The 27,593-nt window shown below is 56.8% G+C and overlaps 2 protein-coding genes across 9 annotated transcripts in view; both read right to left on the minus strand.

Annotated features, from left to right (window-relative positions):
• Positions 1-227: 227 nt before the first annotated feature.
• On the minus strand, positions 228-8,600 carry ITGA2B (integrin subunit alpha 2b). The gene is made up of 29 exons (XM_064400136.1): positions 7,916-8,600; positions 7,712-7,842; positions 7,538-7,635; positions 7,292-7,457; positions 7,174-7,223; positions 6,766-6,811; positions 6,462-6,587; positions 6,331-6,378; positions 6,073-6,116; positions 5,905-5,964; positions 5,727-5,779; positions 5,386-5,594; positions 5,097-5,279; positions 4,964-5,009; positions 4,783-4,887; positions 4,634-4,689; positions 4,385-4,536; positions 4,041-4,154; positions 3,298-3,368; positions 3,077-3,224; positions 2,538-2,630; positions 2,375-2,454; positions 2,179-2,253; positions 2,008-2,110; positions 1,765-1,917; positions 1,565-1,684; positions 1,288-1,401; positions 774-1,076; positions 228-444 (listed from the first exon to the last, which is right to left on the minus strand). The coding sequence occupies exons 1-29, from the start codon at positions 8,059-8,061 to the stop codon at positions 319-321; spliced, it is 3,219 nt and encodes a 1,072-aa protein (XP_064256206.1). The 5' UTR covers positions 8,062-8,600; the 3' UTR covers positions 228-318.
• A 907-nt stretch (positions 8,601-9,507) lies between these two features.
• Positions 9,508-27,593, minus strand: part of GPATCH8 (G-patch domain containing 8) — a 55,777-nt gene continuing 37,691 nt past the window's right edge. For 7 of the 8 annotated variants that reach the window (XM_064400137.1, XM_064400139.1, XM_064400142.1 and 4 more), the window contains 5 exons: positions 25,122-25,265; positions 22,920-22,956; positions 17,365-17,414; positions 15,798-15,928; positions 9,508-15,414 (listed from right to left, as the gene is read on the minus strand). In XM_064400137.1, the coding sequence (XP_064256207.1) occupies positions 11,592-15,414; positions 15,798-15,928; positions 17,365-17,414; positions 22,920-22,956; positions 25,122-25,265 (4,185 nt within the window). In that variant the 3' untranslated portion in view covers positions 9,508-11,591. The remainder of the gene's footprint in view (positions 15,415-15,797; positions 15,929-17,364; positions 17,415-22,919; positions 22,957-25,121; positions 25,266-27,593) is intronic. The other variant, XM_064400138.1, reaches the window with a different exon arrangement.

The raw sequence follows: 27,593 nt of genomic DNA on the forward strand, positions 1-27,593 counted from the left end.
CCCGCGGTACCAGCACCGGCCCCGGTCCGGATTCCCTAGAGTGCAGCAGCCCCCGGGACTGACCCCGGCACCCGCCACCCCTCTGCTCTCCCGGGGCACCCACAACGACAGACGGGGGTCCCCAAAAGCCTCCCTGTGCCCTGGCAGACCCCCGGTGCAGCTCCGGGGGGCACAACCACAGCCCCGTGGGCAGCAGCACCCGAGGGCAGGGCAGGGATGGGATTTATTGTCGGGGGGAGCAGAGCGGGGCTGGGGTCCCGCGGGCACGCGGGGGCTGGGGAAGACGAGCTGGGTGGGGGGTGGCACAGGGGGACCCCGCTAATCCTGGGCCTGGCCCGGCTCCTGAGCACTGCCCGGCTCCGGGGCCTGGCCCGGCTCCGGGGCACTGCCCGGCTCCTGCGCGTCCCCCTCGGCAGGCGGCCGCGTCCTCTTGAAGAAACCCATCTGGAAGGGGACACAGTGACAGTCGGGCCCTGGGGGACCCCGCGGCACCAGCCCCAGGGATCCCACAGGATCAGCCCCCAGAGATCCCTGTGGCATCACCGCGGGGACCCCACGGCATTGCTCCTGAGGGACGCCCTGCCTCTGGGGACCCCCACAGTGTCACCCGCCTGGGACCCCACGGTGTCACCCGTGCTGCTGTCCCCGTCCTGTCCCACAGCCCCCACCCCCAGCACTGCGTCCCACGTTTCATGGTCCCTGTGGTGCCAGTGAGGCTCCACCACCACGGTGGATGTCACCAGTGTCCCCAGTGTACCCCTGCGCCCACTCACCTTCCACATGAGGAGGATGAGGAGGGTGAGGAGCAGGAGCCCGGCCAGGACCCCCAGCACCACCCACCACACGGGCACAGCCCCCTCGCCCCCAGGGCTGGCTCGCACCACGAAGGTTTCAGTCTGCAGAGGGACAGGTGGTGACACCGCTGCCACCACGGCCTGTCCCCGTGTCCCCACAGGCAGCAGCCCTACCTCAGCCTTGCCGGCAGGCAGGACGCGGGGCTGGACGCGGTAGGGCATGGCCGAGGTGTTGAACCACGCTTGTGACTGGATGCGGAACTGCGTCAGGAGGTGCTCCCGCTAGGGACAGAGCGGGGACATGCGGGGGACACATGGGGACACATGGGAACGTGGCATCAGGGGTGCTGGCAGCTGACAGGGCACCCATGACCCCACACATGGTGTCCCCAGGATGCTCTCTGGGGACCGCCGTGCAGGAGGGGACATTGCAGGGATGCCCTGAGGGCACAATGCCACCCCGCCCCCCTCTGTCCCCAGGAGGGGACAGTACCTGCTGCAGGGTGTCCATCCAGAGCAGGGCGTGCACGCTGACCAGTGCCCGCTGGTCCTTGCCCAGGCTGGGCACGTGGCACGTGATGTCCACGCAGGTGGCATTGTCACAGTCCTGAGGGCGGTGTCCAACACGGTGGGTGTTGGGGGGCCCCCACCCCAGGGGACACTCCCAACCCTGTGCCCACCATGGCGTGCATGTCCCCAGGGCCACCCAAGGGGTGCAGCCCCAGCCCTGCCTCCATCACAGCCGGCATGTCCCCAGGGTCACCGCTCACCACACGGACGAGGTCCCCCAGCCCCTCGTTCCCCGCTCCCGGGGGCGGCTCCGCCTCCCGGCGCTCCCGCTGGTGGGTGCCGTTCCCGGGCGCTGCGGCCGTCGGAGCGGAGATCTCCAGCTGGAAGGGGACACGGAGGTGACACCCACCTCCCTGACACGTCCCAGGGCCGCTGGCGGGCGCGGTCCCGCAGCCCCTACCTGGGCGGGGTTGAGGGCGGGGTGCTGGGAGCAGTTCATGCCCCCCTCGGTGCCCAGCTCCAGCAGGTAGAGCAGGACGTGGTCGCCCAGCAGGTGGGGGACGGCGAGGCTCAGGGTGACCCCGCTGACGGTGCCCGGACCTTTGTTGTGAAGCTGCGGGAGGACGGTGAGTGATGCCCAGCACAGGAGATGACGCCGGGGAGGAGACAGAGGGGACATCCCCCGAAGAGCCGCGGGCATCACCTCATAGACGTGCTCCACCCTGACGCCGTGGTCCTCGAGCCGCCGGCTGCCCTCCACCCTGTGCCAGCTCGTGGGCAGCACCATGGTGGCAGGCAGGGAGTTGCTGGTGGGAGAGGGGGGTCAGCGTCCCCCTTCGTCCCCCCGCTATCCCCGTGCCCCCCAGACCCTCACCCTCGCAGCCCCATCTCTGCCTCCGCCTCCACGGGCACTGTCACCGTCACCAACGCGTGGCTAGGGCTGTTCTTGCTGTGGGGACACAGCGGGGTGACAGATGCACACTGAGTTTGGGGACATGCTGAGGACACCGAGTCCGAGGTGCCGGAGTCCCAGCAGTGGGTGGGGGACAGGGGGGACAGCAGGGTGTCACCTCCGCAGCTGGAGGTGGAAGGTGATGGCATCGCCCATGTCCTCCAGCCCGGACACGCTCAGCTCCATGTCCACGGTGATCTGGGGACAGCAGAGGAGAGGGGCACGTGGGTGACCAGCCCCAGTGGGTGACAGGCACAGCAGGGACCCCCCTGTCCCCTTACCCGGGCTCCTGCTTTCATGGGATTGCCCAACTCGCAGAGCACCACGTGGGTCCCATTCTCCTTCTTGGGGTTGCAGCTCAGCTTCTTCTGCCCCTGTGGGGTGGGGACATGGGGTGGGGACACGTCATGGACCCCACCAGGAACCAGCCACACCAGGGACCTGCATGAGCTGAGGGCAGGGCTTGAGCCCCACACCCAGGACACCCCTGAACACCCATCACCAGTGGGGACCCTGTGGAGAGTGACAGCCACCAAGGGCAGGACAGGAACCCCCAGCCCAGGATCCCGGGGCACCCACTCCCACCAGGTGGCCCCATGGACGATGAGGGACACAGTGTGAGCCCCCCGATCTGGGTCACCCCCTGACACCCATCCCCACTGGGCACCCCCATGAAGGTGACAGCCACCAAGGTCACGGTGAGTCCCCCACCCTGGGCATCTCCCAGCACCCATCCCCGCTGGGCACCCCAAAGAGGCAGGTGATGGCCAGCAAGGGCAGGACGTCACCCCCCGCCCCTGTCACCGCCAGTGCCACGCACCGGGATGGTGCTGCGGGCAGCCTGGTAGTGCGTGCCCGGGGGCAGCTGCACCCTCAGCTCGGCCTCGAAGGCGCCCTCGCCCGCGTTGGTGGCGTTGGCACGCAGGGACAGCACGGCCTCCGCGCCGATCAGCAGGCGCTGGCTGGGGCTGGGGACACGGGGACATCGCGGGTCAGCACCTCGTGGGGACACCGGGCACCCCTCAGCCCCCCGGGGCTCACGTGTCAGCAGCCAGGCGCAGGTCGGGCACGCAGAGGTTGTCATCGCCACAGTCCTCCAGGACGAGGTGCGTCTGGCAGGGGACAGGGAGGGGACAGGGGGACCCCCCCATCCAGGGGGAGTCACTGGGGACAGCAGCGGGCACGGGGGGACATCCCGGGGAGGGACTGGGCTGGTGGAGGGGCCAGAGGGGACATCCCAGAGGGGAGATCTGGGACATTCCATGGAGGGACCGGGGATGGAGGGGAGGGAGGTGACATCTCCGAGAGGGAAGAATGGGGACAGCAGAGGGGACATCCCCTGAGACACACCAAGGAGGGAGCAGGGACAGTAGGGGACATCCTGGGGAGGGACTGGAGATGGGAACAGAGGGCGACATCTTGGGGCTGGGAATGGGGACAGTGCTGGGTACAGAGGGGACATCCAGGGCAGGGACGGGGGACTGCAGGGTGAGCACAGAGGGCAGAACAGGACGGGCATGCCAGGGAGTGGCGGGGGCAGTGTGGGGGCACATTGCAGAGGGAACAAGGGACAGTGGGGGTGCAGGAGCCACATCCCAGTGGAAACTGGGGAGAGTGGGAGGGGCACAGGGGCAACGTCCCAGGGGGGTGTTGGGGACACTGGCACAAGCTGGGGACCCCAAGCTGAGCTCACCCAGGCTGGGGGTACCCACATGTGCCGTGGTGGGGATGAGCCCACCCCGTGTCACCACGGTGGCATCCCCCCACAGCCATGTCCCCCCTACCTGTGCCTGCACCAGGGTGTCCCCGTAGAGCACCAACCCCGGGGCCTCTCTGGGCAGCGTCAGGGCCACGCTCAGGGCCACCGGGCTCAGCTTGTCCTTGAACTCAGCCTCGTCCTGGGGACACCCAAGGGCACAGCACTCTGGAGGGCATCCCGTACCCACCCCACAGCCCCCAGCCATCATTGTCCCCACCCCTGTTAGCCACCCTCCTGGGACAGGGAGGCACTGTTATCCCCAATCCCTGTCCCCAACCCTGTCCCCATCCTGGCTGGAGATGCCACATCCCCCTTCCCCAATCCCTCCAGGGATTGTCGCCCTCTGCCGCGCTGTTCCTGTGCCCGTACCCGCAGGTAGGCGGTGAGGTTGCTGCACACAGGGGCTGTCCCCGGTGCCACCAGCAGCTCCCCGTGCCAGGACGATTGGTGTCCCTGCAGCAGCAGGACCCTCCGCGACGGCCGGGGCTTCAGCCGGTCCAGCTGCAGCTCAGCCTCCAGCTCTGGTGGGGAACGGAAGGGTGGCACTGTGACACCCGCGGTGGCACCCCAGCGGTGTCCCTGTGCCAGCGGTGCCCCCCGGGTCACTCTGGCACTCACGGATGCTCCGAGGGATGTGCTGGCCCGTCACGCTGACACAAAACACCACGTGGAAGCTGCGGGGGACACCACCAACAGCTGCTCAGAGACCTGTCCTGTGCCCACGGCGGTGTCCCCATGGCAGTGTCCCCACGGCAGTGTCCCCTCACCAGCTGACACGGACGCTGGAGTCGGGCAGGACACAGTCCAGGATCTCAGGGTTCAGCCCGTCGGGGACACTCAGCTGGGTCCGGGCCACCACCACGGGCAGTCCCCTGGGGCACGGGGACATTGCTGAGGCGCCAGGGGACCAAGAGGGAGCCCCGGGCCACCGCAGGGACGGGCACTCACTGGTACACGGCCACCTTGGCCGCCCCGTAAGCCCCCACGAGCAGATCTGCAGGGACAGGCAGAGGGTCGGTGCCGGGGCGGTGGCACCGGGGTGGCAGGGCGGTGGCAGGGCGGTGTCGTGCCAGGGCTGTACCCGCGTAGCCGTTGCCGTCCAGGTCGGCGGCACCACGCAGCGCGAAGCCGAAGGCGGCGGGGCCGGGGAAGGGGCTGTCGAGGCGCTGGGTGGGCACCGGCGCCAGCCCCTCGCTCTGCCCGCGGAAGATGAAGACCTGCCCGCTGCCACTGTCACCGCCCTGCGGGGCGCCCACGGCCACGTCTGGGGACAGAAGGGACGTGAGCGCCCACCCGCGTTCTCCTGCCTCAGTTTCCCCAGGGCGCGGCCGGGGTGGCACATCCCCCTCCCCGCCCCGCCGCGCTGGTACCGCCGAAGCCGTCCTTGTCCAGGTCCCCGAGGCTGGCGATGGCGGCGGCGAAGCGGCCGTAGGGGTGGGTGCCCGTCAGGGTCTGGGGGGGCCCGGCCAGGGGCTGCTGCCCCCGCCCCAGGTAGAGGTAGAGGCGCCCCAGCTCGCTGCGCTGCCCGTCGGAGCGCCGGGCCATGTACAGGGGCGCACCCACCAGCAGGTCATCCCGCCTGTGCCCGGCGCGGGGTCAGGGTCAGGCACGCAGCTCTGGGGGCTGGGGGCACCCAGCGGTGTGCCAGGCACGGGGCAGCACCCCTGGGTGCCTCTTGGAGGAAGGGGGGGACGACTGTCCCGGCTCTCACCCGTCCCCATCGACATCGGCCACTGCCACCGTGTGCCCGAAGTACGAAGCCACCTGGAAAGGGTGAGGGTGGCACCGGGGGTGCCAGGGGCACAGTGGGCGGGGGGCTGGGAGGAAGGGGGGGGGGGTCAGGAGCGCTGTGAGCACCGGGGGTGCTGGGTGTCATAGGGCAGGGGTACCTGCTCGCTGGCGATGCCCCGCAGCCGGCGCAGGGTGTCCCCCGCAGTGAAGATCTCCACCTGCCCAGGGCAGTGTCAGACGCCAGGCCCAGCCCGTGGTGACACACGGTGGTGTCCCCTGGTGTCCCCTGGGCCAGGCAGCGGCACCGGGCACTCGGCAGCACTCACCTCACCCCTCGTGTTGCTCTTGTTGGGGACCCCCACCACGTACTCTGTGAGGGATGAGAGCCCTGAGCGCCCCACTGGGACATTGAGGGGGGCACGGGGATACCCCCGCACTGGGGTGGGCACACGGACATGAGAGCACAGAGATGGACGGGACCCCTGTCCTGGCACAGCCTGTCCTGTCCCCTCGGGAAGGGACCAAGGTCACCCCGGGGTGCCCCAAGCCCATCAACCCCCGTTCCCTGCACCCCTCAGCCCTACCTTTGGTTTTGGGGTTGCCATCAAACTCGCCCACGGCCACCGAGTATCCTGCAGGGAGAGGGGCATTGGTGACCCCGGGGTATTCCTGCAGGAGCTGGCAGTGGGGCAGGGTGCCCGTGCCCACTGCTCACCCCGGTACCCATCCTCTTCATCCCCAGACAGCGGCTCCGTGGGGCGCCCGGGGCTCCCCAGCCACAGCAGGGACGTGCCGAGGAAGCGCCTGAGGATCTTGTCCAGCTCCACCGAGTACACGAGCCCTGGGGCACACCGCGGCGGCGAGCACCAGCACGGACGGGGCACCCGCTGCCACACGCCCTAGGCTGCCAGCGCCACTGCGGGTGGCACTTACGGGGTACCGCAGCCAGGGTGCCCTCCTCCCGCCGTGCCCACCCGGGAGCACCAGCCGGGGCGGCAGCGCCGGCAGGAAGGACTCACCTGTGAAGTAGTACCCGCCGGGGGCACCCAGTACCAGCGTCCCATCCTGCGAGAGGAGCTGGCTCAGCACCACCCCGGGGCACCCCGGCATCCCCCCAAAGCATCCTCACCCAAGTATCCCCACCCCAGTATTTCCCATCCTGGCACATTCCAGCCCAGCATCTCCCATCCCGGCACCCACACCCCAGCGTCCCCCCCGCTCCTAGAACCTCTCCTCCCGGAATTCCCACTGCAGCATCCCCCACCTCAGCATCCCGACCCCAACATCCCCCGCTGTGACACCCAGGTACCATCCTGGCCGCACCCTCTGCACCTCTATCGGCCCCCCCTGGGCATCCCGGGGGGTACCCCGCCGGCGCCGCCCCCCGATGCCCCCAAAGTGCCCGAGTCCCTCAAGTCCCCTCTCACCAGGGTGACAGCGGCGCTGAAGCCGATCTCGCAGTAGCGCTTGTCGTGCACTGGGGGCACAGGGCAGGGTCAGACGGAGCGGGCTGGAGCCCCCCGCCCCCGCCCCCGGTCCCCTCACCGTAGTTGGTCTGGCGGTAGGTGCTGGCCATGGTCTGGTCGCGGCAGGGCGAGTACCACACCGCGCCGCGCTGCCCCGGGCTCCGCAGCCAGCAGGTGCCCGTCGGGGTGCGGAACGCCTCGTGCTGCCCCTCCAGAGCGTTCCAGTGCTGCAGCGGGGCACAGACCTGGGCACGGCCATGGGACACGCTGGGTGCCCACCCCGCCAACACCCAAAGCTGCCCACACCCCCTCCGCATGCACCCACCACCAGTTTGCCGTCCCAGCTGGTGACGGACGCTCCCAGCCACTGGTGCGACTTGTAGGTGTGGAACTCCAAGGTGCCCTGGCTCTCGCTCTCGTCCCCTGGGGGAGCGGAACAGGGGGATGTGCGGAGCTGGCACCCCCCGTGTCCGCTCCCCGCCCCACGGCGCCCACGCACCCGCAGTGTCGATGGGCAGGGGGTGGCAGGGGGTCTTGCCGGGGGGCCAGGAGCAGAGGAAGACGGCGCCGGGCTGAGCCACGCCGGGCTGGGAGGTGTTGGCACGGGGGGCCCCCACCGCCACGCTGGGCCTGGGGGCAGAGCGGGTGTCAGGGTCGGCGGGCGTGTGCCGTGCCCGACCCCGACCCCCCGGTACCTCCCTACCTTCCCTCGCTCATGTGGAAATCCAGGGCGAAACCGAAATAGCTGCCGGGGGGTCCCTCGTAGATGGTGGGGGGCTCCTGGAGAAGCCCCAGCGTGGGGGGCAGGCGCAGCCCCCCGAGGAGCAGCAGCACCCGCAGCAGCCCCATCGTCACCCCAAAATGTGGCCACAGCCGCCGTCCCGGGGCGTCCCTGGCTTATCTCGGGGGACGCAGCTGGGGCCGGGCCGGCAGGAATGGGGAACACAGGAAGGGCCCCCCCGGACTCATATCCGCTCCTGCACGGAGCCGGAGAGGTGCGGGGGAGACGGATGTGGCCGGAGCAGGCGGGGACAGGAGGTGGCAGTGCCACCGGGAGACACGGTGACAGGGTGGGGGACACGGCCACAGCAGCCTGAGCCCGCCGGGGCGCGCCCAGCCCGCCGCGGGGTGCCAGGCTCGGGGTGGCCATTTCGGGATGTGCATCTTGGGGTGGCTATTTCGGGGTGCAGGCAGTCCCTAGCAGCGGAAATGTGGCGAGGAGGGGAGGGCAGCAGGGCACAGGGCCCCTCCATCGCCCCCGATAACCCCTCCGCAGCCGGATGGAGCTGACAGCACCGAGCCCGCCCGCACTGGGCATCACCCCCAGAGTGTCACCTTCCCCAGGGCAGGGACACCTCAAACCCCTGCCAGGGCAGAGGCAGCAGCAGCGCTGGGCAGGGCAATGGCTCTGGCAAGGGACCGGGGGAGGCTGGGGACAGCCCACGGCCAAGTGAACAAGGCTTGTCCTTGTCCCCGTGTCCCTGTCCCCGGGGGAGAGCCGGTGCCCGCAGCCAGGCCTGGGCCAGCCGGGGGCTCAGCCCTGCCCGGACAGCGGCGTCAGCCCCTGAGCCCACCTGCAGAATGAATTTTAACTCTGTTAATTAAGGACAGTCAGACTGCCTGCGGTCACCGGGGGCTCCTCGTGCCAGCCCAGGGCCCGCGGCCGGGAGAGGCCCCGGAGCAGCCCGTGTGGAACGGGGCTGTCTCCGTCTCTGCAGCTGCAGGTGGGACGCAGGACAGGGAGCCGGGGGGTTTTGGGGGGCACAGGGGTCCCCGCAGAGCCAAAGGGCACCTTGGGCCCTGAGGGGGCACCGTCCCCGGAGCGGGGTCTGCTGCAGCCCTGCGGAGCAGCGGGAGCGGAAGAGAGCGGCATTTGCCCAAAGCCGTGCCAGAGCTCCGAGGGGCGGTTTAGCTTCAGCTGAGCCCGGAGCAGCTCCTGCCCAGGGACAGGAGGACACCGGACTCAGGGGCAGCTGCTCCTCCTCGGGAGGTCTCGTCCCCGGCTTGCCGCAGCATCTGAGCCCAGCTGGAGCCCACACCAGACCCCCGAGGGCAATTCTAATCCTTTCCTCTGTCCAATTACTTCATTTCCTGTTTCTTTCAGCACTGCGGCACCATCAGCCACCTCCTCCCAGGGCCACCGCCAGGGACGGGCAGGTGCCACCCCGGACCCCGAGCCTGCTGGCATGCAGGGGGTGGATTTTTTTTTCCTTTAATCCAGCCAGGGCTTTGGTTAGGAAAAGAGGCTGGTGCTCTGCACAGCAGCTCCCCCACCACCACACAACATGACATCTCTTTTTCCACAAATCATTGGTTTATTAGAAAGGTTTTTTTCCCTCATTTTACAGCATATATATATATTTATATATATATCTTATGTGACAAAGTTAAATACAGTCTGTTTATGCTTGTTAAGTAATGACAGGTTAATTATTTTAGCGCTATCCTGAAGTCCAAAAACAACCCCTGCCCACAGCACGATGGGGCCAGGGCATGGATGGGCCCTATGAAGCTCAGCTCTGACAGTAACACTGAATTGTTCGGTATTTACAGGAAATTGAGTCCCTTTTTTGTGACTGCTGCCACTCTGACCTGCTCCAATTCCTCATTTACACGGTGAGGGAGCTCGGGGGGTTTTGATCCTTTGACTCTGCCTGGCCTCGTGCTGCACTCCAGGAGGGGACAGGGAAGAGGACAGGGAATGGGACTGGAAAGGGACGGGGATGTCACCACATCCCCACTCTGCTCTGAAATCCCTCCCTCCAGCGGTGGTGGCCCAAGGGCTGTGACACCTGCAGTGCCCTGTCAGTGGGGACAGCAGCAGTGGGGACATCCCCTGCACTGGGTGGGGAAGCTCCCACGGGCAGTGTCACCCGAGCTGGGTGAAGCTGGGAAATCCCTTATGGATGAAGCTGGGGTAACCCTCTGTGTGGGCTGGGAACAGTCCCAAGGCTCCCTCTGCACCAGCAGGGTCTGCACATTACTGCTTCCAAAGGGAGAAAAAGGAAAGGAAAAAAAAGGGCTCCTATTCTCTGGGAGCACCCTGAATTCCTGCTGCTCCCCAGGCTGCTCCAGTGCCCATTCCTATGGCAGGGAGGAACGCAGAACCTGCCAGTCACTGCTACCCCCACACCCCTCACCTCGCCCAAGTCTCACCTGTTGATTTTTTTTTTCTTCTGCAAAATTCTAAATGAGGATTTTTTTGTTTGTTTTTACATTTTATACTACATAAAAACTTCAAAAATACATGAGCTTGATAAAATATACATGCTTAGCTGTTCTGCATCTAGCTGAAACTATAAATTGAACCTTTACAAGTGTCTTGGGTCACCTACGGCAAACATATTTACACAGAAGCCACCAGAACAAGTACCACTAAGAACTGGCTGTAAAAAATATTATTGCGATATACTACAAATGTAACCTTTGATAGGAGCTACAAAAAGCAGCATCTTTGTTTACAGAGTTCAGTGCAATTCTTTACATAAAAAAAAAATCCTATAAATTAATAAGGAAACCATCAGTGTTACAGAGGAAAGAACACATTTTACATCCAGGCCGCGCTCCCCTGTCCTCTGTATTGCTTCAATTCCTAACAGGATTCTCCTTCTCTCTCCCATCCCAGTGCCTCTTTCCCAACCCCACAGAAGATGTATTTAAGAGTGATTTTTTTCCCCCTTTCAGGAGAAGAGTGGTCAAAGCCGACTGGAAGCCCAACCCCAGAACCCCTCTCCAGTCTGGGATATCCAGGCATGGTCCTGGCGCAGGAGAGCATGGATGCAGGATGGAGAAGGGAGCTCTGGGCACACCCACAGAGCTCCTCCTCCTCTTTACACTAAGATCTTACTTCCACCTTTGCTGCTCACAGCAAGACAAACCCACGTCTGCAGAGACAGGGGCCAAGGAACCTCCTGCAATGCCTGAAAGCTGAGGCCTCCAGACCCCCTGCAGCCGGCAGCTCCCGATGTTCCATGGCCAATTACAAGCCGGATTCAATCATGCTATTTAATTAGATGACCTCATTAAAAGGACTTTTAGAGATCCTATTAGTGTGTATGAAACCTCATTTATCATATACAAGGTGGCAGAAGGAAGATGACCAAGTGTAAGAATCCAGGGGGAAAAAAAAGCCTTTCCAAGTGTCTCGCTGTTCTAAAGGTGAAACGGTTCTTCTGGAGCGGTGCTGCTGCGTGCATGGAGGAGTCGGAGCGAGACTTCCCTGGGACACAGCCAACTGCCCAGCCCTGGAGCCCCTGGCTTCTTTGGCTGCTCAAGAGTGAAAGGAAATGCTCAGGCCTCACCTGCCCGCTGGCTCGACTCCGGCCCCTGACCAAAACGCCAAATATTCTCCTTCCTCCGAGGTTCCTTCATTTTGTCCTTCATGTGCCGTGGCTGGGTGGATGCTGCAAGTCCTGTCCTGAGAAAATGGGGTGCAGCAGGGGGTGGAGGTGCAGGGCTGTGGCAGCAGCAGCAGCTGCTGGCCTCGGGGCCAGGAGGGTCGGGTAGAGAGCGTGAGGGACAGGGTGGAAGGTGAAGGGGCCGGGGTGGATGGCGGATGCCGGAATGATGTGGATGGGGTGGCTGGCCAGGAACGTGGCGGGGTGCCCCGGAATAATCGAGTGGGTCAGGTGGGACAAGGAAATGGGTGCCAGGTGTGGCTGGGGGATGTGGTGGACCTGAGCGAGGGGCTGCGGGTGCGGGTGGGGGTGGATGCCGATGGCGGCGGCGGCGGCAGCGGCGTGGTGCTGCAGGATGGCGTGCTGCACCGTCGTGATGGACGTGGCCGAGGCCGCCGCCGGCTGCTGGATGTGGATGGGCTGCAGCGCGGGCGCGGCCGGAGCCAGGGCGGCCGACGTGGGGAAGGCCTTCACTTGCTTGGCCAGCAGCTGCTGCTGGATGTGCTGCTGGGCCGCCTGCTGCAGCTTGCTGTACTTCTCCATCTCCTCGGGCGTGAAGGTGATGGGCTGGCTCTCCAGCGGGGCTAGAGAGGAATCTTCTCCCCCATCCCGATCTCCTTCCATGCTTGGCTCCCCGCTCTGAGGCACGTAGCCAGGAAAGTGCTCAACATCTGGAACTAAGGGCATCATACTGGTTTCCACTGGAACTGGTTGGTTGCCCCCGTCCATAGGCTCCAGCCCATCACCATCGCTTGGATCCGAGAGGAAGTTGTGTGGCATGACCAGATCTCCAGAGCCAAAGCACTCAGGAAGCGCCGGAGCATCCAGGGGAAGGGACGGCATCTCCACAGAGGCTTCGTCACGTTTCTGCTCATCCAGAGGTTTGTCCTGAATTACCATCACCACATCTTCCAGGAGAGACTGGCCAGCCAGCTGACCCTCCTCCATGCCTTGGGAACCATCCTCAGCATCTGATAGCTCCTGCTCCTCACCCCTCTCCAAGCCAGACTCCTCATATCTTTTGGAGTTTGGTTTCCGAATGGTTGGCAACTTCCCTATTAAGGGCAGAACCGGTTTGTTGCCTAAGGAAGGAGGCAGTTTGGGACCAAAGTAGCCCTGGGGAGGATCTTTGAGCTTTATGCCCACTTTGTTTGCTCCTGACAGCATCTCGTCAGTGACACAGGGCTTCTTCTCAACCTTCCTGGACTGCACCTTTTCCAGGAGCAGCTTTGCAGTGACGGAGTTCCTCTCCTCAGGACTGCAGTCCCCTTCCGAGGCCCGCCCCATGCCAGAGCTGCTGCTGTTTTGGGACAGGGAGCTAGATCCTTTCAGATCCTCTCCCTTGCCATCCTCCTTCTTTGGCAGTGACCCTTCACCTCGGCCCGTCCGGAAGTAGTGAGGAGACTGGGAGCGATAGATCTTGGACCTAATGAAGTCCCTTCTGGCAGACCTTCGCTCCTCGGGGCTCTCGTGGCCCCGTGAGCCCTTCCGTGACAGGGACCTCTGCGAGTGGCTGCGGGTGCTGCGGCTGCGGTCCCGGCTGTAGCTGCGGCTGCGCTTCCAGCTGTGGCCTGTCACGCTGCGGCTCCTCCTCTTGCTGCGACTGCGGCTGCAGCTGCTGCTGCGGCTCCTGCCCCGGCTCCTCGATCTCGACCTGCCTCGAGGGTGGGTTCGGCTCCTGCTCCGACTCCTGGACCTGCTCCTGCTCGAGCTGTAGTCATCTTCCGACGAGGAGTATTTGCGCCGCTTGGAGCGGTGGTTTGAGCTGTTGTAGTCGGAGTCATCCTCCGAGTCCTGGGAGCGCTTGGAGTGGCAGCGGGAGCGGTCGCTGTAGTCGCTGTAGCTGTCGTCCGAGTAGCTGCGGTGGCGGCTGTAGCGGCTGTGCTCCGAGGACGCGTCCGAGCTGGTGGAGTAGGACCTGTGCGAGGAGTGCCTGCGGCCCGAGCGGGAGCGGCTGCGGGAGTGCTCGCTGCCCGAGTCGTAGTCATCGCTGTACTGCGACGGGGACTTCTGGTGGCAGTGCTTGCCAGGGGAGCCCTCGTCACTGTCATCATCGCCGCTGCTCTGCTGGCTCCGGCAGCCGCTCCGGCGCTGGGACAGAGCCGGGCAGCGCCTCCTCGCACCAGGCACCTGCTGCAGCTCAGCCTTGTGTCTTTTGCTGCCGTGCTCTTGGCAGGAGTTACCCCCGTCCTCTTTTTTACTGCTGCTTCCCTCCTCAGCAGACAGGGATTTCCTCTGGGACTCCTGGGAGCATCGCTTTTTCTTCTGGAAATGGCTGCAGTCTTCAGACAGTTCAGGTTTCAGCGCCCGGTCTGACTCTGTTGAAAGGGAGGATTTACCTTTTTTGTGCCTGTGCCTTTTCCGTTTCTTGGGTTTCTCTTCCCCCAGCTCAGCTTTCCGGGCCTTCTCCTCAGCTTCCTCCTTGTGTTTGCGTTTGTGTCTGCTGGACTTTTTGTGCTTCTTTTTCTTTTTGTGTTTATGGGACCTTCCAGATTTACTCTTACCCGTTATACTCTTACTGCTGTCCTCCCCTTCTCCCTTACAGATGCTTCCCAGACTGGACTCCTGCTTGCTCTGGGATTTGTTTTCCATTTTATGAGCAGAACTGTTCTCTACACTTTCAGCCTCCTTGGCTTTGCTCACCTCACCAGCTTCTGTGCTCTGAGTGTTGTCTTTACAAAGCCCCCCTGGATCCTTGGATTTCTCTGCCCCTTTCCCTTTTGCATCCTTGTTACGGGAGAGCTTGAAGTCAAAGTACAGGGGGTTGCAGCTGTACGACACAGAGGGCTCAGCTTTGGTGAAGATGAGCAGCTCTGAAGGCCACTGCAGTGTCGTGCTCTCATCCTTACTCAGAACAGGGAAAAAAGGTCCCGTGGGGTGCTTTGGTCCCTCAGAGCCATCTCTGCAGCCCGAGGCAGGAGGAGGAGCTTCTTTAGCAGTGTCTGGCTCCGGGGGATTGCTCTCTGGAAGGTGCTTGCTCTCCTGTGTATTTTCGTTCTCTGGGATGTCTTTTTGTTCTGTTTTGCCCTGCTGAGCTGTAGTTTCAGTAGTACTCTGCTCTTTCTGCTGCCCCGTGCTCTCGGCAGCCTTTTCCGTGTGCTTGCTGGGTTTGGGTTTGGGGGAAGTCCCCTTTTTCAACTCGTGCGCGTTTTTTTTGTTCACATTTTCTGCTTCCGTTTGCTCAGTAGCCTTCATGAAAAGCAGGAATTGAAAGTTGGGCTTTACTTTACAGTGGGCTGGGGGGATGTAGTGGTAATATTCTGGCTCCACAGCCGTTGGTCCATCTTCTCGCCTCATCTTCTTCAGTTTGGATAAGGTGCTGGCCAGAGCCCCGCTGTCCTTGTCGTGCTGGTCATCGTCCTCCGCCTTGCCATCAGAATTATTGGTGCCTTCACCCTCCCCAGACTTCTGCAGGCTGCCAGCCTCCGAGGATCCCCTCTCATCACCTTTTGCCCCATCTGCAGAATTGGACTCGTCCACGTGGTCCTTGAAAACAGAAGCGATGGTCTCCAGCTTCACTGGAGTCTTCTTGGCAAAGGAAAAGGACACACCGATCTTCTGTAGAGGAGTTCCCAGAGAGCTCTTAATGCCAAAGCTGATGGCCTGTGCCCCCTGTGATGTCTGGCCTGGCATCACAGTGCCTTGGCCAGTGTTCAGGAAGCCTCTGTCCGTGGTCATCTCTGTGGCCTGGCCGGAGCTCATCTGGACAAAGGAGCCGCTGTTGGCTGCGGAATCATCATCGTCTCCACCTTCCTCATCCACAGCCACTGTGGTGGTCCTGAACATGGGCCCACTTCCAGGAGCACTGAACAGGGGAGAGAGAAAACACAGCTTACTGGTGTCCCTGTCCCTCTGCAGGAGGATCTGTCTCTCAGTGGAGACAACCTTACACAGTTCAAGTGCTCCTGCACCCAGACACATGCATTAAAATATCACTATACAGCCACTCAAAGTTTTGAATAATGGTAAATTACTGAAGAAAATGTATTGCTGGATAAAGCAATTTGGGGATGCTCTCCATGATCAGTTTAGTGAATTCACGCCTACCAAAAGCCCAGCATGAGCCCCAAACACCAGTGTGAAGCTTTGCCCCCAAAGCCTGTGCAGTATCCCAGAGCAGGAATGCCAGCCCAGGCCAGGGCTGCAGCCCCCCAGGCTCCAGGGGTGCTGGGGCCCACCCAGACTCACCACTCAGGCTGCCTCCTCTGCTCAGCCAGCTCGTGCAGGCGCCGCAGGGCTTTCTCCTGCTTCCTCTCATCTTTCCGGGATCTCGACGAGACATTGCGAGCAAATTCCCTTTGCTTGAGATCTTTCAACCTCTGAGGCAAAAGAAAGCAGGGATGGATCAGATCAAAGCTGTTTGAGGCTCGTCCAAGAGCAGCTCTTTGCTGTAGCACTGGAGATTGCGGTGTCAAGCCCCTCCCCAGGGACATTTATTGAGCCAAGATGGAGCAACAGCATCTTAGCTCAACAAACCCCACGGAGCACACTGCCATCCTCCCAGCAGCTGAAGGAAAAGGCAACTGGTGGTCACTTTTGGCTATGACTTCAAGTTCTGTGTATACCCCTTTCCAATCAACACTAATGGTTTTCTTTAGCATGGACAACAAAGCTGATTTTGAAGCAACAAGCAAATTCTGGAAGGAAAAGAGGAAAAGAAGAAGGATTGTTTACTTTGCTGCTCTTGCAGCGTGCAGATGTACTTGACAAACAGTGCATGACACGAGTCAAAAGCATGGGCCAAGGGACAGGAGGGATTAGCTGGTGCCAGAGCTACCCAGGAATGACATCTGACAAAAGCAATGTACCATTACATTGGAGAAGGAGCCAAAAATCCCATGCAAGTGATTTCATAAGCAAACCCAGAGTACAACATACACCACAACCAGTTACTTGTTTTCCTGACAGTAGTTCTGAGAGGGTCAAGAAACAGACTGCTCTAAAGGCAGGAGGGTCTCTCGGGGTTGAATACTTTGGGGGAGGGGGGGCAGAAGCACCAAGTTCCCCAGAAATCTTATCATGAGGGAGCAAACCCAGTCCCAAGGAATTTCAAACATCCTAATATCACTGAGGAAGTCTAGGTAGTCAATTCTAATAGAAAATAAACATCCAAGACTTCAGAACATTTTGGAAAGTCCTTGTCTCAGAGCACTAGGAGAAGAGGCTGCTGGTTTTTCTTGGAATATATGTGGATATTCACAACATTTTTTTAGAGTGCTCTACAGAAGTTAAAGTAACAGAAAGCAACAAAGACAGACCTCTACCATCCTAAAGGGACTCATTGTTTTTTTTAAGTGCACAGTTCAAAACCCTTTCAGAGGGCCCAGTTCCAGAACGCATCCTGTACTCAGCTTTTGGAAAAAGTTTCATGTTTTTCAGGCATTTCATGCAGGGCCTGGGAGACTAACGAGACTCAGAGCAGGAGTCACTTTGGAACAATTCTTGTACAGGATGTACAAATCACTGGTGAATTCTAAATACTTCTGGCTGGCTGACTCTGCCTCTTTCCTGGAGCAGAGTCAGACTGCCACACACAGAAAGAGTGGATCTGGAAACCAACCCAAAGCTCAAATTAGAGGAATTAAGCTGGCCCAATGTAAAGAGAACATTGCTTTGTGAAAAAGGGAGAGATTGGACAAGACAGAGGATTCTCTTACCTAATTGTATTTACTAAATGTGGTTGATTGTTACCAAAATCAGAGGGGAGGACACACAAAAAAGATACAACTACAGACACCAGTAGAAAGAAACTCACTCTTGTGATCTGGACTCCCAAATTAGAAGGGTTTGCTTTCAATACATCAGCTGAAAACGTCACATCACAAAGAAAAAAAGAAAGTAAAAATATAACAAGAGTGGAAGAGAGAAAAAAAAAAAACAAGCAAGCATTACTAGAGAGCTGTGGGGGAGTGTGCCAGCTACTCTACGGAGCGGGAGCGGAGCCACGGAGCGAGCCGGGGTCTGCGGCAGGGGACACACGGACACGCACGGACACAGCCATGATCCCACCTGGAACAGCAGAGCTGCTCTCACCACGACAAGTAAAGGGCTCAAGGGTTTTGTGGTGGATGTTACATGTTGAGGAATACTTTTTTTTCCAAGAGGAAGGAAAAAAAAATAGATGGACTGAGCAATGCTATCAGCTTTTTCATGCTGATTTTGAAAGTGTGTCTGAAATGCTCTGGAAGTTACAGCCACCAACAGCTGACAAAACTATTTAATGGGGGCTGATGCCAAGTCTAGAGATCACTCACCCATTTGGAAAAAAGTATGACCCAGCTATTTACCAGACATGAACTGTGACCTTTTCCTCTCGAGAGGAAGGTGCAATGGTGCACTCAGAGCCCCCTGTGCCCCAGGCACGGTCCTGATCACCCCCAGGACACAAACTGGGCTCAGAGCTGTTTGGAACATGCAGCTGCCCCCAGGCTCTCCTGCCTCCATTACATGGCAATTTGAATGCAGACAGAATTAAATGCCCATTATTAAATGCTGACCTTTGTGTGTCTCTGCTCCCCCAAACCTCCCACTCTCAACACTCCAAATTTAGAGGTGTGAAGCAAATGAACTACCCCAAAGCACTGCAATCCAGAATATGCACCACAGCAACTCCCAGCTGCACCCAAACCTGGGCCCTTCAGGCTAACAAACCACTGGCCCTGGTGTCAAGACTGCTGAGAATTTGGCAGTTCCAAAATTGGGGAAGAGTTGGTTTGGTTTTCAAAGGACCAAGAGATCTCAAGGCTGAGTTTCTTTTTGTCACACAGGAGTCAGGAGGAAAAAGAATCTTGCTGGGGAAGTACAGGATAGAAAAGCTCACAGATGCACCGTGCCAGCTCCTTGGAAATGCAAAATACTGGACAGAACATAGCTCAGCTTCTTAGACTGACCTAAACCAGCAGACCTATCATCAGAAATGACTCCAGGTGTGCAAGAGACCTGGCTGAACTGCATTACCTTCCCTGAATGCATCCTGGGGGAGGGAAAAGGGGGAAAACAGGAGCCCACACTGCTCATCTGTAAGAACAACCTGCTGCAGGAATGAAAAATAGCCAGAACTTCTCAAACTAACTTGTAACTCTCCCTTCACTGTTTCAAATATGTCACTGAATGCAGTGACTGATCCCCTCAGAGTGGATAACCAGCTCAGTACAGCCATGCCCACGCTGCCCCCCAGTCCTGACAGGGAAGGAGCAATCCAAAGACAGTTTCACTGCTGAAGGGAGCATGTGGAGCTCTGAAATGCTGCTCACACACTTCCAGGTCTCAGCCTGCCCAGGAAATCATCTGAACTAAACAGATATTTAAGCTCAGCTTACACTACAGAAATTTCCATCTAATCCTGATGAGACTGTTATTCTAATCCCCCAAAAAGCTCTAAATGACTTTTTGGACCACACTATACGTGTAGGTGTGAGTGAGGCTGGAGGGGCATGGAACTACCCCTTCCCCAGCACCATGGAGAAATTCCAACAAGGATTTAACACAGCCACTCAACCATCCTCAGGGAGCTTCTCCCCTCCACAAGGAGCCCTGGGAACTCATACTTTTGGGGTGAATTCTCCCTTTTAAAGTCTTCCCATTGTGCTTAGCAAGACAATGATTTCTTTCTTCAAAGATTAGAGCCAAACCTGTATTAAATCAAACACATGCTTCATGCTATTACAAGATTTCAAAATTAAGGGGCATTTTTTTCTCCCTAGGCAGTGTGTTTTCTGAGGAAGCAGCAGTTTATCCAAGCAGCAACATCCTTTCAAACTGCAGGATCATGGGGATCATAAAGCCAAGGAACATTCTGCTGGTTTGTTACTTCAGCTGTCAGAAGGGCTACACTGCAGTGACCAGCAGTGACACAAATCACCAGCACTTACATAAAATTTCTCCAGATTTCCACATGCTGTAGGCAGTAGTTCACTACCTCCAGCCTTCCTGGGGTCTATTAATAGCTGCCACCCCCCTCAGCTTTGGAACAAAGAACTGTATTTTAAGTTTCCAGCCTTGTTTCTAACAAAATTCCAAACTGGTCTCTGCACTTCCACAGGAGTGCAAATCGAGTTCCTAAAGAGCAGGTTTGGTATCAAATCTGCAGCTACCTCTGCTCTGCAGCACAGAGAGGCCACAGTGCTGGATAATTTCCCAATCCCTGCATGGCTCAGGAAGGGCCAAACTGGCAACCACCACCAGTACCTTCCAATTCTCACAAATCAGCTTAAACCAGCTGCAGCACAGCACAGCTGAAAAGCTGCTGAGCCCCTCCCAGGCACAGCAAAGGGGGGAAATCCAGGGGGGTGAGCAGGAGTCAGGAACTGCTGCAACAGGAAAATCGCTGGATCATCACAGAATGCCCTAAGTAGGAAGGAACCCCCAAGGATCATCCAGTCCCACCCCATGAACCCCACCCCTGGGAGTACTGTCCAAGCACTTCTGGAGCTCTGGCAGCCTCAGGGCCATGAAAAAACTCAGCACACTCCAGATTTTGCTAATGAGATGGTACCAGGTAAGACTTCCCCAGACCCCAGCTGGGGTGCAGAGCTTTACAGGCTCAGGACCAGCAGTAAATGGATTTTCTCAGTTTAAGCTGACAAAGCCACACAACATCACTGAACTGAGGCCCACTGAGAGACACTCTTTGCCTAAAAGTGCAGAGCAGAAAGAGCCCCTGTTATTCTCACAAGACAAAAGCACTGTCACCAGACCTGAAGATGTGAGACTTTCATGCCAAACCTCACACTGAGCTGGGTCAAAGCAGATCCACCTCTGGGGCTCGAGGCAGGAGGCAGCACCCATGACATCAGAGCCCCCTCCTCCCTTGCCATTGTTCTCATGTCTCACTGCCAACCCACATTAAATAAAATAATAATAATAATGTACTTTTCATTCTGTGCCAGCAGATTTCTTGCTTTCTCAACTTTTGATGTCTGCTTGATTCTTTGCCCCAAAAGCTTTTGGGAGTGAATGACACCATGAAACACAAGCTCAAAGGATGGGAACCTTGATCATTTTACTGAAGTGGGAACACAAGCCTGGCTTATCTTTGGTCATCAACATTCTTTGCACGCTTATAAATGAAGTGAAAAGAACAGAGGGGAAATGGCCTGCAAATGCTGTTTTATTTCATCTTAATTTCCTCCCTGGAAGGAATCAATACTTTTCTTAGCTGGGTTAAGAAAAATATAGAATGGGTTGGATTAGAAGGGACCTTAAAGCTCACCCAGTGCCACCCCTTGGCATGGGCAGGGACACCTTCCACTGTCCCAGGCTGCTCCAGCCCCAGTGTCCAGCCTGGCCTTGGGCACTGCCAGGGATCCAGGGGCAGCCCCAGCTGCTCTGGGCACCCTGTGCCAGGGCCTGCCCACCCTCACTGGGGAGAATTTCCTCATCATCTCTAACCCCAACCTACTCCCTTCTCAGTTAAATCCATTCCCTTTTGTTTTTATCACTCCATGCCCTTGTCCAAAGTCCCTCTCCAGGTCTCTTGCAGCCCCTTTATTGTTAACAGGTGGATCTTCTGAGGGCAAAGCACTTCTGGAGCAGCAGAACCTCCCGTGTAACACCAAATACCTCAGGGATTCCCTCCTCAGTCTTCTCCATTCAAGCTGTGCTTGGAGGCCCAAGGTTTTGGAAATCTCAAGTCTCCCCAAAACATGAAGTTCAGGGTTTACATTCAGAGTATTCCTCAGCCCCAGCAGGGACTGTCTTGGTCATTTTATTGTGCTTGAACAGATCCCTCCCCCTCGGCATGAGAAGCAAAGATGCAGCTAATTAGGGCACAAAGAGAACTGCACATCTATACTTTCAGTCAGAGTTCCACCCTCTTCCCCAAATAACTTCTTTATGGAATACACTCCCTTTGCCCTTTTACAAAGAAAATCTCGTCAGAATTAATCACCTACACCTCCAAAACACCACATACTTAGGGGAAAAAACAGCTACATCAAATCTGCATGTCAATGCTGGTTTGTGCTCTCCCAGGGAACCTGGCACAGGTTCACTCAGGAACACGTTTGTTTTGCACAGGCAATGCAGAAGGGGAATGTTTTGATTCTGTTGGGTCAGTGACTCAGTAAACAGCTCGAGCCCTCAGCAGGCACACAAGCAGAACGAGGTGATGGTGGGAGATTCTCCAAGTTCTTGGATTGTTAAAAACCCCCCACAGTAAAAGCTGGCTGTAAATGCTACAAAACTTACACAGAAGGTAATTGCAACCATAACTCTTGAAGGCTGCTTCAGGTGCTGGGCCCTGCACATCCAGGTTTATTTGATAGGAACACACAGACTGGGCACAACCCAGACAAAGAGTTCACACTCCTCTTCACACAAATCTAACATGAGGTCTTTATCTTAATATCAAAACCCCAAACCAAATAAGGAGCCCTCACAGGTGTAATGCCTGAAGGACACATTCCCACTGAGTCCAGAGTGTTCTAGGACTCTGGGAGCTCCCAAGGATCAGGACATTGTGGATCTGCAGGAAAGCAGCACAAAAGTCACAGACTGGTTTGGTTTACAAAAGATCCTAAAGATTACCTTGTTTCACCCCCTGCCACGGGCAGGGACACCCTGCACTATCCCAGGCTGCCCCACGTCCTGTCCAACCTGGCCCTGAACACTTCCAGGGATATATGCTGGGTCCAGCTTCACCACCCAAGCTCCTTCTTGGCTACAGAAGTTTTCTTTCTACATTTGCCACCTTCTGTCTGTTAATTATTATTAATTATTATTACTCTGTTGACTGTCAGGACTGGGCATCATCAGGAGCGGGGCCCTTCATAAGCTACCAGGCTTTCAAGATGAAAATCCTACAGCTAAGAACCCCACCATTAAAGACATCAGCAGCAGCACAAGAAGTTGTGAGCTGCAGCCTTTTCCAGCTGCTCACTGCAGGGTGTGTGAGAGAACTGAGCTCATTGTCCCTCCTGCAGGGCCACCTGCACCCACTCCAGCTGCCTGCAGTCCCCTGAGAGGGACAGGCCATGTGCTGACCAGAGGGTGACTGCTCCTTAAAACAGCTGCACTCCTCATCAAGTATCAACCTAATTAAAACCAGCTCCAGAACAACACTGCACACTTCCAACACAATGGCTAAAACATGCCAGTGGTTTGGGAGAATAAATGCAAGGATCTTTTCCCAGGTAAGGAAACGCTGCCTTTTGGAGAAAGCTGGTGTTGGGGTTGGTTCAGATGTAGCCAAATGGTCTGTGAAACCAGGACAGGCAGGAAGCAAAGAGAATAAACCTCCCCTTTAATTGTTTGGTGTTGACACAATTTTGGTGGGTCCAAAATTCATCCGGTTGGGATCAATACACTTACCTATCATCCCTGTTGGGCAATAATCCCGAGTTCCTTCCTGGAATACAAGACAGTGTCTTTATAACTCGGGAGTGGAAAGGGATCTGAGGATGGAACATCTATTTACAGGGACAGCCTAACGCTCGCAGAGCCACAGAGGGATAACCAAACACTTCAACGTCAGCGGGATGTGGAACTAAAAATACTTAAAAGCAAAAATGTTGTGGAAACTGAGCCAAGAAAAAAAGCAAAAATGAGCTCTGTTGCCTCAAAAATTACTACTGAGACAACAAAATCTTGCAGATGATGTATACCAAGCTGGGTTGCTGTAACTAAGATACTGTAATGGCCTTTCTTTCCAAGAAAGCCAACTGATGGCCTACTTTTAGGGAAAAGTTCATGTTTTTCCTCAAAAACTTTAGGCTCACCTTTCTACAACCTCACCCTCTTGTCCAAAGAGACAAACTATAAAACATCAATGTGCAACATATCAAAAACACAGCTTTTTTTTTCTCTAACTCTTTTAAAATTCAGACTGGACTGCTGGGTATGACCCTCCCTGGAGCAGGAGGGAGCACAGCAGAGATAAGGTTCCTTATGCAAATTCAGTGTCATTTTGTCTCGGGGGTTTCAAGTTCACTCCCTGAACGCTGACCCAGCGGGGTCACACACACTTCAGCCCGACAAAGCTGGATAAGCAATTTTTTCCCTAAGCAAAGCATGATTGCTTCTTTGTTTAAATCCCTCTGTAACTAGAAATTAATGCTGGGTGATGCAGCCAGAGTTTGGAGGCTCATTTTCTCCAAAGCCTGCCTGAAGTGACTGCAATAGATGGAATTATCCAAGAACATAATTCCTCTCAAAATAATCTGCAGTACCAAGCAACCTCCAAATTCTTTCTCCTGATGAGATGACCCCACCCTGTGTGCACGCAAGACATTTTTCTCTCAGGCCACTCCTGCTGATGACTCCTTTTACTGCTTTCCACAGGTTGGTTTCTTCCTCCACAGCTTCTCTAGCTGATGGAAGAGCTCAGAGCCCGGCCAGGCTCATGTCAGTGTCCCATCAGTCACAGAGGGCTGGAGCTGCTCACGGAATCCCACGGCATCAGCACACCAAGAATGTGACACAAACAGGTCCTGCCACCTCCAGATAAATGCAGGTCACTGCACTCACGTTTCAGCCAAACTGATGGAGACCTTCCAAGGAAGTTCTCTGCTCTCAGGTATCATGACTGAGCTTGGCCAAAACCACCTCTTTGCCCAGTAACCAAGGGAAAAAATGAATTTCTGATCTTGATTCTGCCAAACCACTCCTCTTCACAGAGCCCAACTGCCCTGCCATGAGAATTCCTGACAGGACTCCCTTAGCTCAAAGCAGATTCTCTGTCCTATTCTACACTTAATACACACAAAAATTGTACTCTAAAGCCACATTCTTGTTTACAAGCTGTTTTCACTGTTATTTTGCAAGCTCTACAGCACATCCTCCTCGAGTTACCAGCATTTTGATGATCGTGTTGTTAGAATTTATGACTAGGAACATTAAACCCCTCCTCTGAGCCCTTCCAGCCCTGGAGGAGCCCAACACTGCTATCTGCTGTGCAGTTACATCTCATTTAGCAGCTTAAATGGTCAAACAGATCAGGCTAACACAAGAACTTCCATTACTTACTGTGCAGCATGAAGCACCCTGCAGACACTAAGTACATCCCTAGCTTGGGAAAAAAGCCAGCTCCACAGAGACTCTGAACCCACCCTCTCTTGAGTATTACAGAATTTGGGAACTGCTCCTTTCTTAGGATTCCTTTGACACAGCCCATTATTTCCTAGACCATTTTCAGTAACTCCACAGAACACAGACTCAGGCAGTAAAATGTGGGGAATCATCACTCCCCAAAGCTGTACTAATGCTAAAAGCAAGCTGGGAGCCATCCACCTCCATGTGTACTCTCCTCAGTTTTACACCAGCACATCCCTGCCCGTGGGTCTTTGAGAAATGGGGCTCCTTGATGCCAACCATGCAGTGGGGCTTGGGGTTCTCCTGTTGTTTTGGGTACTTAAATGAATGATGGGCATAAAAATCTTACCCAGCGACACAGAACACCTATTCCAGGACCAGTAAGGAAAACAGATACACCAGGGAAACTCCAAGTATTAACCACAAACAAGACCACCACAATGAACATCAAATGGATGAATTGTGCTGTCTACAACAGGTTACCTGCTTGTGAGCATGGTCATAGGAGTTTATGTGGTTGTCAAACTCCTGGTGCTTCTGATACTGCTTGTCACAGAGTTCACAGTAGAAGTTTGCTCTGAGGTCTTCCAAAGCCTTGGCAATGGCCTTTTCTTTATCAACATAATCCTGAAAAATTAACAAAAAATTGCTTCTGTTAAGTGTCCTCTAGAACAACCTGGAAGATCATTGGTTAGTCCTTTAAGGAAAAATAGTGCTTAATAAAAACAGTGTACATGGATTACATTTATTACAGGTTCTCTGAGGTTGGAAAATGCCTCCAAGATAACTGGGTCCAACCTGTGCCCAATGCCCACCTTGTCCCCAGCCCAGAGACTGAGTGCCACATCCAGGCCTTCCTTGGGCACCTCCAGGGATGGGCACTCCAAACCTCCCTGGGCAGTGCCAAGGCCTGATCCCCCTTTCCATGGGGAAATTCCTGCTGCTGTCCACCCTGAGCTGCCCTGGCCCAGCCTGAGGCTGTTCCCTCTGCTCCTGTCCCTGTTCCCTGGAGCACAGCCCGACCCCCCCGGCTGTCCCCTCCTGTCAGGAGCTGTGCAGAGCCACAAGGGCCCCCCTGAGCCTCCTTTGCTCCAGGCTGAGCCCCTTCCCAGCTCCCTCAGCCCCTCCTGGGGCTCCAGCCCCTTCCCAGCTTTGTTCTGGGCACTCTCCAGCTCCTCAGTGTCCTTCTTATCATGAGGTGCCCAGAACTGGACACAGCACCTGAGGTCCCTCAGCAGTGCCAGCTCAGGGGACAGTCACTGCCCTGGTCCTGCTGCCACCCCAGTCCTGGGACAGGTGCCACTGGCCTCTGGGCACATCTGGGCTCATGTCCAGCCTCTGCTGACCAGCATCTCGAGGTTCTGTCCAGCTTTCCAGTCATTTTGCCCCCACCTGGAAGCTCCCATGGGGTTGCTGTGACCCAAATGCAGGTCCCAGCATTTGGCCTTACTGAACCCAGCTGACCAAGCTGAGCAGCCTTTGCAAATTCACAGGTGGGATTCCAGAACTTCACAATGCTGCCGACCTCAGTGCTACTTGTTACCCACAATCACAGAATATTCTGTGCTGCAAGGGCCCCACAAGGACAGAACACCCCCTGGCCACTGCAGAAGTACCACTAAAAGAAGACTGCTTCAAACAAGGCCTGCAGTGCTGCGGGGCAAGGCAGCTCTGCCTCAGGGGAGCCTCCTGGATTGTCTGAGCTCCAAGGACAGGCTCAAAACCTCAAGCTAACCCAGAGACATACTGGCATCAAACCCAGGAGGATCCCTGCCTTGGGAGCAGAACCTTACACCTCTAAAGCTGACACTGCTCCATTCTGAGTGCTAAGAGATGTCTGCTTGATCTTGGCTTGGCTGCCTGAACTCGGGAGGGAGGAACATGGCTCCAGCTGGGAATTACCCTTCAGAGCCTGCCAGGCCCAATGCCCTCCAGTGAAATATTCCCAGGAGCAGAACTGTCCCTCAGGCTGGGCTCAGCACAGTGCCCACACTGCAGTGGGCACAGGGAGGGAGGGAGGGAGCCTTGGGGCACTGACAGGGTCTCTCCCCTTCTACAGCTGAACACCTGCACAGGTGGAAACCAAACCTGCAGGCAGAGATGGGGTACCTCACCTGGCAACAGTCACATCCTCCTTCCCTCTTTTGCTACAGGTTTTGAATATGCACTGAGCTCTAGGACTGGGGAAACCCAGTCCCTCAGGTGGCTGCACTGGCTGGAAATCCAGGTGTGGAAGGAGCCTGTGCTGTCCCCAGGGCTGCTGCACATCTGGGGGGCTCCGAGACACACCTGATGCTGGGACACAGGAACCTCAGGGCAAGGCAGCTGTTCCCTCTTGCTGTATCAATTACAGCCCCCCCAGCAGAATTAATAAAACATCACCACTCTTCATCAGCTCTCTGGGGGAGGTTTACCCTGAGGAGGTGGAAGGCTTTATCAAAATCAGTTACAAATGCTGTATCACAAAGCCCACTGCACTCACTGCAGCACTCCCCATATAACCATTGACCATAGGCATTTCAACTGGAATAAAGAGAAATTATATAAAAAAACAGCCTAACATGAGAGAAAAAGCACTTAAGGACCCTTTTTTCCATCTTCAATACAAACCTCCTATGGGAAGCTTCCTTCCTCAGCAAGAGGAGGCAGCAAACATTTAAGTCAGAAAACTTTGAAAGGTTTTTCCTTTGAATTTCAGATCTTGTTCATGGCAATATGGTTTATCTCCTAGTTACCACATCAAAATAACATTACTGACCATGTTTTATATAAAATTTATATTAAAAAATTCAACACCCAAGGAGAGGGAAAAAAAAAATCTAAAAAATGTTAGTGCTCATGTTTGGGATTGTTTTCAATTTCAAGCACTGTTCACTTCTACATAAAAAAGGAAGCAACTTCCTGCTTCCATCTATTATCAGATGCCCTTGACCAGGGAAAAAAAAAAAAAAAAAA

The sequence above is a fragment of the Passer domesticus genome, chromosome 27, assembly GCF_036417665.1.
Source record: "Passer domesticus isolate bPasDom1 chromosome 27, bPasDom1.hap1, whole genome shotgun sequence".
NCBI lineage: Eukaryota > Metazoa > Chordata > Aves > Passeriformes > Passeridae > Passer > Passer domesticus.